The 20,925-nt window shown below is 45.0% G+C and overlaps 1 protein-coding gene across 10 annotated transcripts in view; it reads left to right on the plus strand.

Moving 5' to 3' along the window:
* The window catches only part of ARMC3 (armadillo repeat containing 3), a 102,037-nt gene that overhangs the window by 65,575 nt on the left and 15,537 nt on the right, over positions 1-20,925 (plus strand). For 5 of the 10 annotated variants that reach the window (XM_043561426.1, XM_043561427.1, XM_043561428.1 and 2 more), the window contains exons 11-16: positions 8,337-8,586; positions 12,068-12,204; positions 13,855-14,023; positions 17,854-17,954; positions 18,661-18,762; positions 19,433-19,549. In XM_043561426.1, the coding sequence (XP_043417361.1) occupies positions 8,337-8,586; positions 12,068-12,204; positions 13,855-14,023; positions 17,854-17,954; positions 18,661-18,762; positions 19,433-19,549 (876 nt within the window). The remainder of the gene's footprint in view (positions 1-8,336; positions 8,587-12,067; positions 12,205-13,854; positions 14,024-17,853; positions 17,955-18,660; positions 18,763-19,432; positions 19,550-20,925) is intronic. The other 5 variants (XM_043561425.1, XM_043561432.1, XM_043561430.1 and 2 more) reach the window with 3 other exon arrangements.

The following is a 20,925-nucleotide window of genomic DNA, read 5'->3' on the forward strand; positions in this document are numbered from 1 at the left end:
TCGTCACTGAAATGCTTTTCTTTGCTTTCCTGATCTCTTTGAATTCTTCCAGACTGGAAAGGCCGTGACTCCTTGAACTCTAGTAGGGCGCTTGGGAGGCATGAGCTTTCATTTCCTCCTTTCCTTCCTCCCCTCCTTCCTCTTCTCCCAGCTTCCTTTCCCTGTTATCCCCCCTCCACTTCCTCTTCTTCCCCCTCCTTCTATAAAGGGAATAAAGAAAGGGGAAAAAATTTTTTCCAATGGTCACTAAGAATTTCCCACTATGCTACATATCAGAATGGCCCATGGCCCATCTCATTTCTCATTCCCTGAGGAATGATGAAATGAACCAGGTAGATCTTGGCGCTTTTTTTTTCCTTCTTCCTGGAAAAAAAACCCCACCGTACTTTTTTAAAGCTTCAGAGATCGATGGTTATAAAAGGTTATAGACTATAAGTCAGACCACCATAGTTTTAATCCTGTGTTGGTTGATTGACTTGCCTGGTGGTTAAGTCTTAGTCTCTCTAAATTTTCTCTCTCTTAACTATAAAACAAAGAAAAGTGAGCCTAGATTGCCTATTATATTTTGGGTATCTGAATAATTACCCTCTGTCTAGTATCCTAGGGCGTTTGGAACAAAGCTTCCACTAGGAAGGATGGGATTGCTCTTGACCTCTTTTATTGTTTTATCTCAAAGGTGAAGGAGGTTATTACTTATGAATTTAGGTTTCTTTTGTAATTCTCTCACCGGTACCCAAGTGTTCTTTATGTCTATTCTTAGCTGCAGGGATACCGTAGGGAACACAACAAAGCTTCCACGAAACGGCTGTCGTGAAACTTACGTGTTGGATGGGAGACAGAGACCATATACGAGTAACTTTAAGAAGGTAATTTCAGAAGTGATAACAGCATCAGTTAAATAAAACAGCACAATGTCAGAGAGAGGGGCACACGTGACACCAGGGTTGTGAAAGGGGTCGAGGGAATGACATAATGCTCGTCAAAGATGGCCTCTCCTGAAGAAGGTGACATTAGAGCTGATGAGAATAAGGCAGCCCCAGCAAGTGCTGTCACACGAAAGCACGCAGCGTCCTTATGATTTAGTTAAGAAAACCAACAACACGGTACCTCTAATTACTTTGGGATTGCGTCCCTTGTCATGTGCAGATATGCAAAGAGACTGATTTCCAGGCTAAACAGAAACATTCGGTAACCGCAAAAGCCATTTATTGCGAACATTCGAACACCTTGACCATTATTCCTATTTTATCAGGAGACAAGTCAGCCATGTAAAAATGAAGACAGTTGTTCTTTCCTGATGGCAGCTAGTTAATTATTGGCAGCCATTCCAGCTTTTGAAACAGAAGGTGGCATGTATGGAAGGAAGTATTGTGATTGGACAGATAGGTCAATAAGGATTCCATGTCACTCGTAAGAAAATTGCATTTGAAATCCCTAGACTTTGGTTGACTGCCTCGTAATTGGTAACAAAAACCTGCATGCTGTTTTGAAGGTGCTGGGTCAGCCTCTACTAGGTGCTTTGCAACTAGCCATTATCTCTTTGGAAACCATGATGTCATAGCAACTAGAGCAGAAAAGCACACTCTGAAGGTCTCAAAATTATGCCGCTCAGATACACCAACGTGATAGAAGCAATTTGGTTTTCGCATCCTTTAAAAAAAATTTTTTTTTGCGTTTTTCCTATTTTGCTGTGGAGTGTAAAACGTCGTGCATTTGTTTTTGTGGCTGGGTTTTATTTTAATAATTGTATGTTGCTTAAAAACCCTTCACTTTGAGCATTTGCCTACAATTCATTGTGATTCTCTCCCTTACTGCTGATAAGCTTCTTTAAATAATATTCCTTTAAAAGGAGAACTCTCTTGGCTACTTTTGTCTATCCTGGAGCTCAGCCAGAGCTGGGGCACGTATCCCATTCTCCTGCAACCGTGGGGCTGCAGCGGGCTCTTAGTTCTTTTCGATGCGCTCAGAAATCGATCAACTTCACGAATACGCTCGACTTCTTGGATCATTACTTTTGTTGAAAAATTGGCTGGAACCAGAGTCAGGAATCCTGTTCACAGCATTCCAGATCTGGCTGTGATACCTGAGAGACCCGTGTATCATAACGGCCAGCGTCCCATCCCCAGGCACCTGTACAGCCTCACCGGGAGCCCGCAAGGCTTAACCGCGCCAGCCCTGAGCCGGCGGCATATGCACCTCTCCTGACCACTTGCGGTGTGTCTGTTGCCAATATGTCTTCCTTGGTGTGACGAACCTCGCAGAGACATATGAAAAGTCACGCTGGTGAGAATGGTTGTAATCACTGTTAACAAACAAGGTTCTGATTGCCAATATCACCATCTGTTCCATCGGGTTCCACATATTACCCTGTATGTGGGCTCTGTTAAACAGATTTCTGCACTGCCCAAGGTCACCCTTGATTCGCGTAACCAGCCTTCGCAGGCGGGTTAAACGTGAACCTCCAAACTGCAGTGAGGGTTTTCTGAGAAGTACCAAATAGCGTCATCTGATGATGGGACCCGAGCAAACAGGTCAACAATGTCTGCAAAGACAAAACGTAGACATCCTTTGGCACATGAAATGGATATATCCCTAAGAGGTTGTCTAAAGCGCGAGATGCCATGTGCTAAACCCCACATGATAATTACTGCACGGAAATAATTAGAGTAGCATTGGGGTGGGGAGGGCAGCCGTAGGTGATATGAGCAGAGACCTCAACTTGGTTGAGGTCCTATGCCTTCTTGCAAACTTAAAGCTGAGCCGGGCATTTTCCCCTCACCCTCTCGCGACTCTTACTGAGGTTTTCTTCATTGCTCCCCTTGAGCTGAGTCAAGTCAGTTTAGATATATTGATCTTCTCAGCCCTGGGGATATAAATAGGACTCAAGCCCTGCCTCTAAGAAGGGGGAGCCAGGTGTAGACATAGCAAGAGGAGGGAGTGAATAACAAAGGGAGGCAGCGATGGACAAGAACGGACAAGAACGACTCCACACAGGAAGGGACAGTTGAGCAGGTTTTGAAGGGTGAGCTACAGTCCCCCAGGCAGAGGTGTGGAGGGATAGGGACCCGCCTTTTGGGCAGAGAAAACATGAGTGCAAAGACACACAGACATGAAATAGCATAGTATTTTCAGGGAGCCATAAAGAGACACTTATTTGAGCACAATGTTCTTAGTGCCCATGCCCGTAAGTGCTTTTTCATCTTGGGGTTCCAGGATTTAAATTTTTATTTTTAATATTTTTATTTATTTTTGAAGGAGAAAGAGAGACAGAGCATGAGCAGGGGAGGAGCAGAGAGAGAGGGAGACACAGAATTTGAAGCAGGCTCCAGGCTCTAAGCTGTCAACACAGAGCCCGATGCGGGGCTCGAACCCACAAACTGTGAGATCGTGCCCTGAGCCAAAGCCAGATGCTCAACCGACTGAGCCACCCAGGCGCCCCAGGGCTCCAGGATTTAAATGAGAAACTTTGTGCTAAGCTCCTTCCCACAACAAGCTTCTATAAAATAGTATTTCAAGATTGCTGCTGTTCTGTGTGACCATTTGTGCCAAAACATCATTTTAAAAAATGTGTCTATGTTTAACAAACAAATGATCTTGAGCTCACGTGGAAAAGAGCGCTGATCCAGTTGGGGGGTTATGCTTCCTAGAGGAAGAGGCATTTGTGCTGAAGTTGGCAGGTGAATAGGAATTTTCCGGGGGAAGAGTTTGATAGGAAGTCAGAACGGCGTTCTGGAACATTCAGAGGGGAGACAGAGCCCGGTGGCGGTAGCGTGATGCAGGTCTCCAGCGAGGCCCAGAGCACAGAGCCACAGGAAGAGGTGAGAGGCCTCCGGCAGCGGTGGGGGAGGCAGGTTGGCTCCTGCAGGGGCTTGGAGGCAAAGTGAGAAATTTGGAACTTCATCCTGAGCAATGGGAAACCAAAAACATTTTAAGTAGGGGAGACATCTGATTGTATGTACTATATATTTCACTGTATATATAATTATAATAACCTGATTCTGGGGCGCCTGGTGGCTCAGTTGGTTAGGTGTCCGACTTCGGCTCAGGTCATGATCTCGCGGTCTGTGAGTTCGAGCCCCACGTCGGGCTCTGTGCTGACAGTTCAGAGCCTGGAGCCTGTTTCAGATTCTGTGTCTCTCTCTCTGACCCTCCCCCACTCATGCTCTGTCTCCATCTGTCTCAAAAATAAACGTTAAAAAAAGAAAATTAAAAAAAAATAACCTGATTCTGATTTTATGTATTATGTATATTACTGTATGTTTAATTATAATAATCCGATTACTTATCTAGTTTTAAATGTTCATTCATTTTTTATTTTTTTATTTTTATTTTTTTTTCAACTTTTTAAATTTATTTTTGGGACAGAGAGAGACAGAGCATGAACGGGGGAGGGTCAGAGAGAGAGGGAGACACAGAATCGGAAACAGGCTCCAGGCTCTGAGCCATCAGCCCAGAGCCCGACGCGGGGCTCGAACTCCCGGACCGCGAGATCGTGACCTGGCTGAAGTCGGACGCTTAACCGACTGTGCCACCCAGGAGCCCCATAAATGTTCATTCATTTTTTAGAGAGATAGTGTGAGTGGGTGAGGGGCAGAGGATCTGAAGCAGGCTCTGTGCTGACAGCAGCGAGCCCAGGGGGCTCGAACTCAGGAACCGGGAGATGATAACGCGAGTCCAAGTTGGTCACTTGACCGACCGAGCCACCCAGGTGTCCTGGATTATTATTTTAAAAGCTCGCTTTAGCTGTAAATTGGAGAAAGGATTGGAGGGGGAGAGGAGAGACCGCTTAGAAGAGCACATCAATTCACAAGAGAGGATGTGGACTGGATTGGATCGGAGAGATACAGCTGGAGAAAAGAGAGAGGTTCGAGAAATATGGGGGAGGAAACCAGTCAGGACTTGGTAATAAATTGGATACACATGACGTGTCGAACTTCACTTCTGTTTACATATATCAAGTGATACAAACAGATGTTTTTATACATTCCCATATTTGAGTTTCAGTTATTTTTTTTAATGCCCATTTTAAACTCTTACTTGATTAAACTCCAACTGGTGGAGGTTAATGATAGTAAGAATCAAAATATTTTCGATTATCATGATGACATATGGGCCTACAATTCTGGATTTTGTAACAAAGCAGTTTGACTTCCGTCCCATTCATTTGGAGAATGCCATAGACTATCTAGGAAACGGAAATGTGTTTTTAAAATATGACAGGCTTCAGCTTGTGTGCACATTAGACACAGAAAAATAAAACAGAACGTCTTGGGTCTGAATCACAAAATTAACGCCATTTTTTTTAAAGAAAAATATAAATTCTGTGCTCTATTTCTATAAATGAAATTAAGGTTTGTTTGTTTGGGGTTTTTTTTAGGTAAGAATAATAAGCTGGATTTTTTTTCACCATAATAATTTCATCTCGGTTACGCTGTTTACACTTGAACGGAGTGCACACAGCACATTACAGGCAGGGATCTACCCACAATGCAAGTAGTTCTCCCAGCTGCACGCGTGCGATTTGTCTTTCAGCGTTGGCAGTTATGTTCCATTTAGTAAAAGCTCTATTCCACTGTGTACTAGAATCTTTGGTTTCTTAAACAGCTAGGATTTTATGTACTTCTCTTTACTGGCTCATAAAGAGCAGGGAAAAGAGCAGAAGATAGAGATACAAAGGAACCAAGGCAACATATGCCTTTGTCCAGGAAAAAGGAAGAAGCCAAAATGAAACACAAAGGTTGTGGGCAGAGGTACATCTGATGAAAATTCCTGTATCTCGTAGCCCCCTTTTTTTTTTTTAAACAAATAAGAGAAATCGAAACGATGGAGTGTGATCCTATGTATTTACTTAAATTTTCCATACAAAAGACAAAGCCCTTGAGAATTGACTGGTATGCGTTTACCTGAAACACTCGTACCTTCTGTCTCGGTTGCCGTTGAAATACCTCCACTGTCGGCTCCTCCTTTATTCTCCGGGATGTTTTAAAAGGTGAATCCCGTCAAAGGAAAAATCGCCAAGTGGCAAAGGAATTGTGCATTCTCACCAACGCATAGTTTGCAATGATTAAAAACTACAAAGTAATTCGGCTGAAGGGACTGAACGATTGCATTAGGTGCCTGAAAAACAAGTCATAGAAATAAAATGAGTTTGGAGCAGGTTTACGTCTCTAATGATTAGAAAACGTGCGTAATTTCAAATGCTTGCTGGCAGTAAGAAAGAATGGGAGACACCACAAGAAAGATTAAATATGTACCAAGGACTAGAGCATGGGTAGAAGTGGAAACAGACACTCTTGGCTTTGCCTTCGTATCAATATGGTGTGTTTCCCGGATTTATTCACACCAAGGGTGGGAGGTGCCTTGAGGGTTAGTACCAACCGACCAGGCATTCTCCAGAGCCTTAGTCATTTTGTCCCCACCTAGTTGCTGTCAGTTCCGTCCACCTCTGAGCTGGTCTGTGTGACAATCATAGCTTCTTTTCTCCTCGGTGATATTTCATTTACATTCTGTACTCTCTTGGGCAATTGTGATAACTTCCATTCTTTTTTTTTTTTTTTAGTTTTTAAAAATATTTATTTATTTATTGGAAGAGAGAGAGAGAGAGAGAGAGCAAGCTAGGGAGGGGCAGAGAGAGAGGGAGAAAAATCCCAAGCAAGATCCACACTGTCAGCACAGAACCCGACACAGGGCTCAAATTCACAATCTGTGAGATCATGACCTTGACCTGAGCCCAAACCAAGAGCGGGACGCTTAACTGACTGAGTCACGCAGGTGCCCGGATAACTCCTATTCTTGAGGTTGTCGCTTCTTCACAATCAGCAAATTTAAGTGCCAAATTAAATTTAATTCATCAGAATACAGGGTGATGGGTTGAATCATATGGCCTCACTTTTTTTTTTTTTCCTTCCACTTTTGGTTCTTAATATGATCCTAAGTGGAATGTATCAAATATAAACCTTAAAGAGATGTTCACATTATTGAAGTCTCAGGTATGTTTTTTGTTGTCTTGATTACCTCCATTCCCACGATGATGCAAGCGGATTTTTAACAAGAATTCCGGGTCTTCCTTTGAAACTAGGATGCTCTGTATATCTTATTGTTTGGAACATCTCTCGTCTGAAGCAGTTCCGAATATTAAGGAGCATAATTAAATCATCGTCCACTTGTTAAAATGATTTCTTTTTTTATTTTTGCTCCTTTATGAGCTTTTTAAGTAATTAGAAAGCAAAGACTATAGAAAGTATGGCGTTCTTAAAAAGAGATTTCGGCTTATTACTTGTCAGACTGTTAATATCGTTACGGATGACTGTGGTCTCTTTATAGCAGAAATAGGAAAGTTACCAACTGAATATGCCAACATTACTGACAGTAGTTAGTAGTTATCATGTCAGGAGTATGACTTTGATCTTTGATGTTTAATCTGTAAAAGCAACATTCACCTCCAAAACGTTTTGCTGGCTCCAAATGTGTTACCCTCTGCCCACAATTAACAGCCTCATTTAAATACGGGGAAGATGAACTAAAGAATCTTAACTTAAACCAGGAGCATTCCCTCCACACTCATTCCTACTATTTATTTATTTTTAACTTTTTTTTCATGTTTATTTTTGAAAGAAGGACAGGGCGTGAGTGGGGGAGGGGCAGAGAGAGAGGGAGACACAGAATCCCAAGCAGGCACCAGGCTGTGAGCTGTCAGCACAGAGCCGGAGGCGGGCTCGAACCCATGGACCGTGAGACCATTCCTACTGTTTAAAGCTTTGCGGGGCACCTGGGTGAGTCAGTCATTGGAGCATCTGACTTCAGCTCAGGTCATGATCTCATGCTTCATGAGTTTGAGCCCCGCCTCGGGCTCTGTGCTGACAGCTCGGAGCCTGGAGCCTGCTTTGGATTCTGTGTCTCCCTCTCTCTCTGACCTTCCCCCCCCCCCACCTCTCTTTCAAAGATCAATAAACATTAAAAAAATTAAAAATTAAAAGCTTTGCTTTCCTACCGGATGGGAATATCTTGATCGACTTTCTCGGAATAGAACTTCCTGATCTTACAAGTATCACTGAGTTAAAAAATGAACAGCGGTAAGAGGATTTCTAAGATGTCGTCATGCCTTTTTCTCTAACTGCAAGCTGCAGAAGTAGGAAAGGGGTAATTGAAATTCATTCTTAACGGACATTTTCCCGACATCACTAGCACCTCCATGCCGGGTTCAGCGCCGCGCAAATTAATTTCTTTCCCAAACGGTATGTATCAGGACCCAGTTGTGGCAGAGGTTCGGATGTACACGCCAAGGACAACGTCCTGAACTCGGATGAATGACGCTCATTTCTCCTCCGTTTCCCCAGGGCTGTTGCTGAAGCTGACGGTGTTGATCCGTTAGTAAACATCCTGTCGAGCAGACGGGACGGAGCCGTCGCCAACGCGGCTACAGTGTTAGCGAACGTGGCAATGCAGGAGCCTCTGCGCGCCGGCCTCCAGAGCCACGGCGTCTCGAGCGCCCTCCTGGGCCCGCTGCGTTCCGCGAACACGGTCGTGCAGAGCAAAGCGGCTCTCACCGTGGCCGCAACTGCGTGCGATGTGGAGGCCCGGACAGAGGTGAGAGCTTTTGCTGACCTGGAGTCTCTCATTTTTCCACCCATCGGTGGATTATTCTGAAACACTTTCAAGGGTTCGAACCTACCCATCCTTTAGGTCCTTCAAAAGTGGTGCAACCCTTCAACCATGGACTCTGGGTGATAATAACGCGAAGGTGTATGTTCGCCGGTGGTAACCAATGTCCCAATCCGGTAGGGGACTTGGTAATGGGGAAGCCGCACGTGTGGGGGCGGCGAGTGTGGGAAATCTCCGTCCCGCGGCTCAGTTTTGCTGTGAACCTAAAACTGCTCCACCAAGACCAAAATCTGCTACATCGGGGCAATACTTTGGAAAACAAATCGGCAGTATCTGGGCGCCAGGAAGCATTGTTTATAATATCTACACGACGGGAAACACACCAGTTGTCCAGTTTTGAAGAGAATGGTCAAATAAATTTGTGGTATATTCACAAAGCGGAATTTCACGTCAGTGAGAATGAATGACCTGTAGTTACAGACAGCAACAGGGATGCATCTCAAGCACAATGCCGAGCAAAATCAAATTGCAAAAGAATACACGTTCCAGATTCTATTTATGTGGCATTCGGAAATAGGCAGATCTAAGCAATACGTTGTTTAGGTAAACAGACACGTAAGTTAACACTATAGAGACAAGCTAGAGAATGATTAACCCCCAATGCAAGAAATCCTCCTGGGGGCTCAAGGGAGTGGATGCACTTCAGAGGAGCAAACAGGGGCTCAAGGTCATTTGAAAGTGTCATTCCTTAAGCTGAGCGTTAGACAGGTGTGCCTTTACTATGACGCTTTGTATCGTACATATGGATTCCACACACTCTTGTGTTTCTTGTATATTTCAAAGTTTTAAAACCTAGAATTTCATTCTTTTACAAGTGGATCGTATTTATCTTTCTCTTGCTTTTCCCATATTTGCTTGTCACCTGGCACTCACTCCAACAGCCTAAGACTTTGTTCCTCTCCTGCCAATAATATAAATAACAACAGCTAACACTTGCCATGCGGTGGGCACCGTGCTCAGCACTTGACAGACATTTAGCCTCCCTCACGACAGGCTGATTTGTAATCACCATTTTACAGATGTGGAAAACGAGGCTTAAAGATGTAGTGGGCTCAAAGCAGAGTTCGTAAGTTGGAAGATCAGGGATGCGATCTAGACCCCAAGCCGCTCCACTGTGCTCCCCGCCCAGACAGCTAACAAATCTTTTCTCCTCAGTCCCTTAGGTATCTCTTCTATCCTGTGTCTTTGTTCCCATTGATTCGGTTCATTTGTATTCATCCATCAAGGCACTAAATATTACTGAATATTTATTTTATGTCTACTGTGTGCCGGGTACTATGCTGGGCTTCGGCAACAGAACCATAAAAGCATATTGGTCCCACCTCCATGCCGTCTGCAGAATAGTCCATCCATTTCCTGGAATACCGCAGATCAGTCTACCGCTCCCCCCCCCCCCCCCCCCCCGGGCTCCTGCTTCCCACACTGTCTCCAGGCTGATCTTTCAAATTTGTGACCCTCATCGCCTCATTGCAAGTCCCCGCCGCCCCGGGGGGAAAAGTTCAGCTGCTTCGCGGGATATGCAACGGCGGTCACTGACCCGCACCTACCCACCCGCGCCTAACGCCTCTTCCCAGGCGGGACTCCATACTCCAGAAACACCATTCCATTTGTAATTCTGTCCATATGCTCTGCTCTCCTGGTTTCACCTCTTTGATTTCTCCCTTTGGAAAACCAGTGTCACTTTTGTCCGCCTGCTAAAATCCTGCTTTTCCCGCAAAACCCATCTCCGCCATCCTGCCTTCCGTGACAGCCCTCGAACCCGGGAGTATCCTCTGCTATTGTTCCCGTTACCCCCATGCAGGCTTCCCTTGTCTGTTGCGCATACATGGTTCCTGTGTGAAAGACTATAAGCTCCTCGAGGCTGTGGGGAAGGGAACTGAGAGTTTTTCTTTCCTGTGTCGACGTCATTAACAGATATCTGACGCAGAGTGCATGCTTAATAAGCAGTAGTTGAATGAATGAGGAAACGAATGTAGGAATTCATAAATGAGATCTTTGCCGAAAGAACACACGGACGCAGACCATCGTGTGTTATACTCGGAAGTAAAGATGTTCCGAAGTTTGACTTGCGTGAGACGCTTCAGGGAAACTTTTCTAAGCCGTGCATGTTGCACGTGCTAAAGTATCATCTCTGAGAGGAAACTACCTCTGGACACTGACCGAAAATGACCGAATCAAGTAGCTCTTCTCCCACAAGGGCTCTCGTCTTCAGATACTGCACACAGAAACTGATAGACTATTCTTTTTCTTTGGTCCTCTAGGCTCAGATAATGCAATATTGCATTTCAGGCAGTAGATAAGAGCTCTGTCGGATCTTTTTTTTTTTTTTCCCCTCCTTGGACTAATTCTATACATGAGTAATTACCTTCAGTACCTGAATTTCCTTTAATACCGTGATTAGTTCTGCCGATTTTCATTCTATTCTTTTCTTCGTCTCTTTTTCACTCTTTGGAGAAATGACGAAAAGACGCTGTGCAGTGATAACAAAAATTGCTCTTTTTCTGGGGAATTGCTACAACACTGCCCTGGCCACACTGATGGTCTGGTGGTAGTATACGGTGGCCCGTAGTGTATCAGTTCCCCCTGCCCAGCCTTAGGGACCGTGTTAGTTTCCTCTTGCCGCTGTAACCACCACGTTGTGGCTTAAAGTAATATAAACCTATCATCTTACAGTTTACAAAGCCAGAAGCCGAAACCAGGTCTTAAGGGTTAAAATCAAGGTGTTGGCAGGGGCGTGTCCCTTTGGGAGACTCTGGGGGGAAATGTGTCTCCTGGCCCTTTCTAGCTTTTACCATCCACCTCCATCCCTGGGCTGTGGCCCCTTCCTCCGTCTTCAAAGGGTATTTGTCCAATCGCTGCTTCTCCACACCCCCTTTCTTGCCTCCAGGCACCCTCCTCTCCATCCTCTAAAGACCCTTGTAATTAAATTGGGCCCACCTGTTGATCGGGGACAGTCTCCCCATCTCAAAATTGTTAGCTTGTCACATCTGCAAAATCCCTTCCAGGGAAGAGGACACCTCTGGGGGACCATCATCCTGCCTCCCCCAGGGCCACGTGAACATTCAGGTTGAGGAGCAGAGTCAATGAAAGTACAGCGGGGAGATAATAGGCTGTCCGCCCAGTCTCCATCCCACCAAAGATCAGGACGCCCTCCCTCCATGATTTCTCTGGGGGCCTCCTCTTGACCGTGCACAGAAATCTGGGCTCCTGTCTATAAGGTTTTACAGGAGCTCTTTCACCCCGGGATGTAAAAATTCCAATTATGCACAGATCCTAAAATGCTCGTACATAGTTAAAATCTCTTCACCACCAAACAAGGCGATTACAGAAACAAACAAACAAAAAAACCCCACGAATGTTTATATTGTGTCCTCCCAACGCGTACACTTGCAGTTTCTACTTTCAGTTAAGGAATTCAGGTGGCCTGGAGCCGCTGGTCGAACTCCTGCGCTCGAAGCATGATGAAGTAAGAAGGCACGCCAGCTGGGCCGTGATGGTCTGCGCCAACGACGAGCTCACGGCTGTCGAACTTTGCAAGCTCGGGTGAGTGGGGCTGCCTCGCGTTTCTGGCTCAGATGGAGAGCAGAGGAGGAAGGCGGACAGTCTTCAGGCCCAAAGAAGGGCAGGCAGGGCCCTGGGGAGCTGGGCTGGGCACCTAGAGCCTTCCTCCCAGAAAGGACCGCCTGGTGGGAGCAGGATCATCTGGGCTCCTCCCAACCCCTGGAGACCTCCCTCCCCGCCCCCCCTCCGCGACAAAACCATCTTGACTGTCTGTTTTTCATCCTGATAAACACCTCTCTTCCACTCTGCAATCGCGGAACGCCACCTCTGCCTGGCTACTTTTTTTTTTTTTTTTTTTTGATTTTCTTTTTCTTTTTAAGTTTATTTATTTATTTTGAGAGAGGGGGAGACAGAGGATCCCGAGCAGGCTCCTCGCCGTCGGTGCAGAGCCTGACGCCGGGCTCGAACCCACCGACCCGTGAGGTCATGACTTAAGAGCAAAGCAAGAGTCCGTTTCTTACTGGACTGAGCCGCCCAGGCGCCCCTATCTCTCCACTTTGGAAGCCAAAATAAAATGCGTGAGCCGTGACCGCCTCAGAATTCTGCATTTAACCAAACCGACAAACAGGCTTTTTAAGGTTCCACTGACAGGTTTCCCCATTTCTAACCATCTTTATTTATATTTGTATTTATATTTCTGTTTGTATTTATATTTCTGTTTGTATTTATATTTATCTTTACATTTATATTTATATTTTATATTTATTTGAAAACATTTTATTTTTATTTTTTTTAACATCTTTTTAAATTTTTTTTTTAACGTTTATTTATTTTTGAGACAGAGAGAGACAGAGCATGAATGGGGGAGGGTCAGAGAGAGGGAGACACAGAATCGGAAACAGGCTCCAGACTCTGAGCCATCAGCCCAGAGCCCGACGCGGGGCTCGAACTCACGGACCGTGAGATCATGACCTGAGCTGAAGTCGGACGCTTAACCGACTGAGCCATCCAGCCGCCCCTAAAAAACATTTTATTTTTAAGTAACCCCCACATCCAGTACGGGGCGTCAAACTTAGGATCCTGAGATCAAGAGTCACCCACTTGACAGACGGAGCCAGCCAGGTGCCCCCCAACCATCTTTATTTTCGTATGTATATATTGCCTGCTTAGCTGGAGAAATTGGAGCCCGATACTGCTTTTGCTTTAAATGAAGACCTTTCTCCCCCTGCAGAGTATCCTTTTCAACTGTTTGAACATGAGGCACTACATGGCATATGTATTCTCAGAAAGGACTGATTGGTCTTAATAATTCTGTCAACATTACTTTATCTAAAAGGGTGAGATGTCGGGGCGGCCTGGGGAGGCTGAGTCGGTTAAGCGTCCGACTTCAGCTCAGGTCATGATCTCAAGGTTTGTGTGTTCGAGCCCCACATCGGGCTCTGTGCTGACCGCTCGGAACCTGGAGCCTGTTTCGGATTCTGTGTCTCCCCCTCTCCCTCTGCCCCTCCCCCACTCATGCTCTGTCCCTCTCTCAAAAAACATTAAAACATAAATAAATAGAAAAAAAGGGTGAGGTGTCTTTAACCTTTCCATCTCAATTCTTCACTCAGGGTCTTAGCTACGGATATACATGGGAATTTAATGTTGGATTGCTTGTTTAGAGCAAATAAGGCTCTTTTCTTTTATTGACAGGGCTTTAGCTATCCTTGAAGAAGTTAATCTATCAGTAAGCCGAAAAAATAAATTCAGTGAGGCAGCTTATAACAAATTGCTCAACAACAACCTGTCTCTGAAATATAGCCTGACTGGCTACTTGTCATCAAGTAACATAATTAGTGATGGATTCTATGATTACGGTCGGGTAAGTGACAGCACTAATTTGTATTTCAGTATGTGCGATCGTTTCTTTAGTCACGATGCCATTACATTGCAATTTTATAACCACCTAGCAGAATGTATATTTTTACAGACAGAAACTTGGGAATCAGAGCTTTACTCTTAACTCTGTCTGCTATAAGGTTTTGCATTTATGTACAGTTTTACCTAGAATCTGATTACCTGTAGTAGAAATCAGCTTGCTAATGCTACTCTCGAGTTTCAGAGAAAATATGAAAGAAGGAGCGCTTTCTGTGGGGGGGTTCTGTTATTTCCAGGGCTCAGCTCAGCGATAAGAATAGAAGTATAAGTGTTTTGCTTTAATTCAAAAAAAATTTTTTTAACGTTTATTCATTTTTGAGAGAGTTAGAGACACAGAGCGTGAGTGGGGGAGGGGCAGCGAGAGAGGGAGACACAGAATCCGAAGCAGGCTCCAGGCTCCGAGCCGTTGGCACAGAGGCCGACGCGGGGCTCGAACACACAAACCTTGAGATCAGGACCTGGGCTGAAGTCAGAGGCTTAACCGACTGAGCCTCTCAGGCACCCCTTGTTTTATTAGTCATAATCTAATTGAAATTAACCAAAGTGTATTACCAGATTTAAAAAAAAATGTTTTTTTCAACGTTTTATTTAATTTTGGGGACAGAGAGAGACAGAGCATGAACGGGGGAGGGGCAGAGAGAGAGGGAGACACAGAAACGGAAACAGGCTCCAGGCTCCGAGCCATCAGCCCAGAGCCTGACGCGGGGCTCGAACTCACGGACCGCGAGATCGTGACCTGGCTGAAGTCGGACACTTAACCGACTGCGCCACCCAGGCGCCCCTAAAATGTAATATAGAAGAATGTTATTTAAGCTGCATTTCTGATTCTGATTTTAAAACCAATATACAGTGTAATGCAGGGTGGACGTCCAGAGAAATGGGAAGCTGAAAATTAGAATCTTGAGGACTTTCTGGCATTGCGGCTTAAGTTAGCATCTTCCTTTCTTCTGGAGGCCAACAGCAATGAGGAGAATAGGGGAAATTTTTTAAATCTACGAATCCCATATTAAGCAAACCTAGGAAGCAGATGTGATCCACAGACTTCAAAAAAAAAAAAAAAACATAAGGGGGTGCCGGGTGGCTCAGGCAGCTGAGCGCTGTCCTCTTGGTTGGTGTTCAGCTCACGCATGATCCCAGGGTCATGGGATTGAGCCCCGCGTCAGGCTCCGTGCTGAGTGTGGCGGCTACTTGGATTCTCTCTCTCTCCCCCCGCCGCCCCCCTCTTGCACCTGTGTGTGTGCTGGCACTCTCTCTCTTTCTCTCTAAAATTACAAAAAAAAAAAAAAAAGTAGGAGTTACTGAAATTTCCTGAGATCAAGCAGAAGGGGTGTAGGGGAAAAAGGAAAAGGGGAAAAAATAAGCACAGAGAGGGACGAGGGAGCCAGCGGGGGCAGGCCTCAGAAAGCACCATCAGCCATCCATACCGCCTCAGGTGATGGGAGAGCTCAGGGGCGCACAAGCCAAATGCTGTGTTTGCCGGGCAGGTGCAGGACCCGAGCACCTGGGACGAGCCAGGCAGGCAGCGGAAGCCTTCCTGGATCAGTGTGGTTCAAAAAGGCAGAGGAGACAGGGCCATGAAGGAATCACATGGCCGAGCCGTATTTGCAAGAAACACTCTGCCGGTGCTAGCGGTTCTAGAGACATTAAAAAATTTTTTATTTTATTTTATTAAATTTTTTTCAAAGTTTATTTATTTTGCAGGGAGGGGAGCAAACAGGGGAGGGCCAGAGGGAAGGGGAGACAGAATCCCATCAGTGCAGGAGCCTGAGACGGGGTTTGAACTCACGAACCACGAGATCACGACCTGAACAGAAATCTAGAGTCGGTCGTATTTTATTTTATTTTATTTTATTTTATTTTATTTTATTTATTTTTATTATTTTATTTAATTTTTAATTATTTTAAGTTTATTTATTTTGAGAGACAACACAAGTGGGGTAAGGGCAGAGAGAGAGAGAGGAGAGAGAGAGAATCCCAAGCAGGCTCCACGCTGCCTTCACAGAGCCCGATATGGGGCTTGAACTCACAAACCATGGGATCGTGACCTGAGCTGAAACCAAGAGCTGGGCACTCAATCAACTAAGCCACCCAGGCACCCCTATTTTTAAAATAATCTTTACAATGTGGGGCTCGAACTCATGCTCCTGAGGTAAAGAGTCACGTGCTTTACCGGCTGAGCCAGGCAGGTGCCCCTAGAGGCATTTCGAATAATGAAAATGGCTAGCCTAAAACTGGACTCTTGATCCTCCTTCTGACTTCCCCTAGCACATTATTAGTACAAAGATGCTTTGAGAAAAATGAGGAAATGGGCAGAAAAACCAACAGAGAACACTTACCAGGAAAATGTTGCCATGGGTCAGATAAAACTGTGACAAAATGTATTCGCTCATGAGTTTTAAAAAAATTTAATGAAACAATGTTTTTTATAAAGGAGAATTCTCTGGGGTGCCTGGGTGGCTCAGTTGGTTGAGCGTCCGACTTCGGCTCAGATCATGATCTCGCGGTTCACGAGTTCGAGCCCCGCGTCGGGCTCTGTGCTGACAGCTCGGAGGCTGGAGCCTGTTTCAGATTCTGTGTCTCCCTCTCTCTCTGTCCCTCCTCCGCTCATGCTCTGTCTCTCTCTCTCTCTCTCTCTCTGAAAAGTAAATAAACATTCAAAAAAATTTATTTTAAAAATAAAGGAGAATTCTCTGATTCATTCATTCAGTAAATATTAAGTTTCTAATATTGTAGGTTGGAATAGTCAGTGAATAAAAGAGACACATCTCTACTTCCGTGGCACCGGTGAGAGGAAAGAGTCAATAAATAGGAAACACAACAAATAAATAAATTATATCACACGATCAAAATGATCAGAGCATTGGGGGCAAAAATAGATCAGAGGCAAGGTAAGGGGGCTCTATAGTGCTGGGGGTTGCTGGGGTTGATGTTCATAATTTTAGAAATCGTGATCAGGTAGGCCTCACAGGGAGGGTCATACTTGAGCAAAAACTACAAGGTGAGGGATTGAGCCATGGAGATGGCTCGGGGAAGAGCTTTCCGGGCAGAAGAGACAGCTTGTACAGAAGCCATAAGATGTAAACATGCTTAGCAGATTTGAGAAACAGCAAGGTCAGTATAGAGCTGAATGAACCAAGGAGCACGATGGTGAGGACTAAATCAGAGAGATACAGAGAGACCAGATCATGTTAAGTCTTGTAGACCGTTGGAAGGATTTTGGCTTTTACTTTGAATGAAGTGGGAAAACTTGGCAGACAGAGTTCTGGGCAGAAAAATGACATGATCTGTCTGATATATATCTGTTTTTGTTTGCTTTCTGAGAGAAAGAGAGAGAGAGAGAGAGACAGAGCATGAGTGGGGGAGAGGCAGAGAGAGAAGGAGACAGAGAATCGGAAGCAGGCTCCAGGCTCTGAGCCAACAGCACAGAGCTCGATGCGGGGCTCAAACCCCCGAACCATGAGATCATGGTGTGGGCCAAGGTCGGACACTTCACCAACTGAACCACCACGACGCCCCATGATCTGTCTGGTCTTTAAAGGATCCTAAAAAGTGTCTTGGATGAGAGAGGGATCTAATTATAGTATGATTGGAAAAAGACCTCAGAAAATGGTGTGGTCTAACCCGCCTCACCAGGCTGGTGAAATTGCTAATATAGGACTTCGTCTAGCCTATTTTTAGATATCCTCCCAATATTTTTAGTGATCTCTTTAGTAATTAGTTACTCTGACAGACAACACATTCTCCCAGAGTGATCAGTTCTTAAATTATCTACAGATAAATCCTGGCACCAAACTTTTGCCTTTGAAGGATCTCTGCTTACAAGAACCGAGTGATCAACGTGCTATACTTTTAGTGAACAGTAAATCATCTGATGTGTGAGTCTCTCGGGGGTGGAAGGATGCAGGGAAGCATAATGGTTTTTGTTTGTCCATCATCACGTGAATATGTAAAGATTCGCAGGATGGCACCTTTTTGTCCCCTGTATTTAGCGTCACCCTGAAAATCAACACTGGTCCATAAATTTGTAGCCTGACCTAGTAAAGACCATGAAATCACCACCAACGTGGTTTTTCCTTTGACTCCCCGTTACCACTCAATTCCAGATGTATTTCTGTAGTCAGTGCCTGTTCCCTTCCCGGTAACATGAAGTTAATTGAAGAAAGTATAAATAGACAGGAGCAAACCGAAGCGAGTTGTGTTTACAGGGCTCCAGAACTGTATGCAGGACTATAATGCTGCCCGGGGCTTTTAAAAAACATAAAATAAGAAGTAAATAATAAAGCTAAAAATGCAGGCTTCAGAATTTTAAAAAATGGTCACGGATACCTATATATATCTACATATTTTATGGGACACATTTTACAAAAATATTTCCTGTTCCAGTTCATGAAAACCTTTACAATATTCTTTGTGTTACCTTTATGCGTTTATTAGGTCACTGTTAAAAGTCAGCTCCAAATATGATTTTCAAACAACAACAAAAAAAACCAAAAAAAAAAAACCTGTCTTTTGTAGGCAGATCCAATATTGACAAATCAAGTATTTTAACTTGTGTATAATTTCAAATATGTAAAATTTTAGCTCTCCGCCTCCATCTACGGAAGATAAATCATCAGATGTTGGTTATGGTCGGAGCATTTCTTCTTCGTCTTCCTTTAGAAGAGCAAGCAAAGAAAAGACCAAGTAAGAAAATGGTATTTTGTCTGGACTCAATTCTCCCCTCAACGTGGGAGTAAAAAAAACAAAAAAAATTAGGTTTTAGATCTTGGCAACGTAATTCTTTTCATCCTTATAGTAATATAATTCCATCATTGCCTAAAAAAATTTTTTTAATGTTTATTTATTTTGAGAGAGAGAGAGATAGAGAGCAAGCAGGGGAGGGGCCGAGAGAGGGAGACAGAGAATCCCAAGCAGGCTTGCACTGTCAGCGCAGAGCCAGATGCAGGGCTCGAACTCACGAACTGTGAGCCAGGCTCACGACCTGAGCCGAAATCAAGAGTCGGATGCCTAACCGACTGAGCCACCCAGGTGCCCCTCGTAATTGCCTTTTCAAATTGCCACGGAAAACATCTCTGGAAAAGTAGCTAGCGAGACTGGCTTTACGTCCTGTGTGCCATGACCACACACTGAGCTCTGGACCACGGGACACAGTGGCCGTGGGCAGGCTTTGTGTTACTATTTGTAGATGGAAGAGTGCCTCGTGCCCTGCTTCACCCCTGCCTTGACGGGAGAGGGATCGCGGCATGTCACGGCAGTGACAAATGCCTTCTAACGTATGAGACGCCTTGCACATGTAATGTTCTCTTATTTTTCATGTGACTGAAATCGATCATGAGTTTTTTCATACAATCAGAAAAAATAGTTATCATTTTAGTACTGGATTTGGATCTCCCACAGAAGAGAAATCCGAGCCTCCTTCTGGACGAAATACTGCTCTTAGCAAAGGCACCACAAAAGAAAGAGGATCAAGGTAGGGGATGTGTGATTACGTTCTCTTCCTAATTGTGATCATGTCAGGCTTTGACTCCCCAGCAGAGTTGGGGAAGGGAAGCGGTGGCTTTTAAATAGGAAGCTTTGCTTCTGGAATCGGCACGTGGTGCGAAGCGAGACTCGGGGGCTGTAATTAAAAAGTAACTTCCTTCGTTTTTGTCTCTTGCAACCTCTTTAAAACTTAACCGGAGGGAATTTCTTCTTCTGCCTCTGGGTGAGAACTCGGGTCACTTTGATCACTATACAGTCCTACAGGCACTTCAATTCAAAAACGACCACAGAAACAGCAGTCCTGGTGACTCATTTACAAGTCCAACCCGGCGTAGAGATCGATGTAAAATGGACCCTGTGCCCTCCCCCATGGCTGCCTTTGTGGGTGGTGAGCCACACACGCTGGCGTGTGGTTCTCTCTCCCTCTCTCTCTCTCCGTCTTCCTCTGTCTCTCTCTGCCTTATGCCTCCACCTCCCCTCCCCATCCAGCTCACCCAGAGAAACCTCTGACCCTTCAGGAGGCAGCGAGAGGGGGGAGAGGGACATAGGACCAACTGTTTACATGATGGAATGATTACAGTGTGGTTTCATGCTTTTTAGGCCTGGCATGTTTTAAACGTGCTTTCTGTATGTGTACGCATTTTTAAACATATTATTTCTCTAATGAGCACTTTCCTGGATTCCTCAAAAACCCACGTGGACCTCTTGCCACGCTCCGTGACCCTTTAATTATTGTTGACTTAAGCCCTTCAGAACCACTGTGGTATTGGAGGCCATCTAGCACACATGTCCAGCATCCGCTTTCTAAACGGGGACTGCCCCCGACGGTCTCCCAAGGTGCAGACAGCGGTTTGCTCTCTTCCTCAGACCTCAGAGCTGTTTATTTTCTGTTTCGGACGTCATTCTCTACTGTGAGTCCCCGTGGCTCATTCTTCTCGTCTCTGCTTCTAATCTGCGCCTGTCGTTCTAGGCCTGATACTTTTTGCCCTTCCCTCTCCTCCCCTCCCTTTTCTTCCCGGTTTTCCTTTCCTCCTTAGGCTTCTCAGCCTCACCTCTACTGCACAGGCAGCTCCTTGAGGACAAGAACATAGGCTGATTGGAGTATTTCCCTTTTCATCCCCAGTGTTTAGCCTAGCGCTTGGTTGGCACACATAGGCCTCCGTGTTTATTCAAGAGAACAGAAATCTGAAATTGACAGGAAAGGGTTATTTTTGACGAGGTCCACCCGCCTAAGCCGTGTGTCTTGAACAAATTGGGTACCTTCGCTTTGCCCGAGTCCCCTCATCGGTGAAACGGGCGTAACCTAGGCTGTTGTGACGATTAAATAAATTGGCACATGAACAGTCCGTAGAGCAGTGCCTGGCA

This window comes from Prionailurus bengalensis, chromosome B4, assembly GCF_016509475.1.
Source record: "Prionailurus bengalensis isolate Pbe53 chromosome B4, Fcat_Pben_1.1_paternal_pri, whole genome shotgun sequence".
NCBI classification, from domain to species: domain Eukaryota; kingdom Metazoa; phylum Chordata; class Mammalia; order Carnivora; family Felidae; genus Prionailurus; species Prionailurus bengalensis.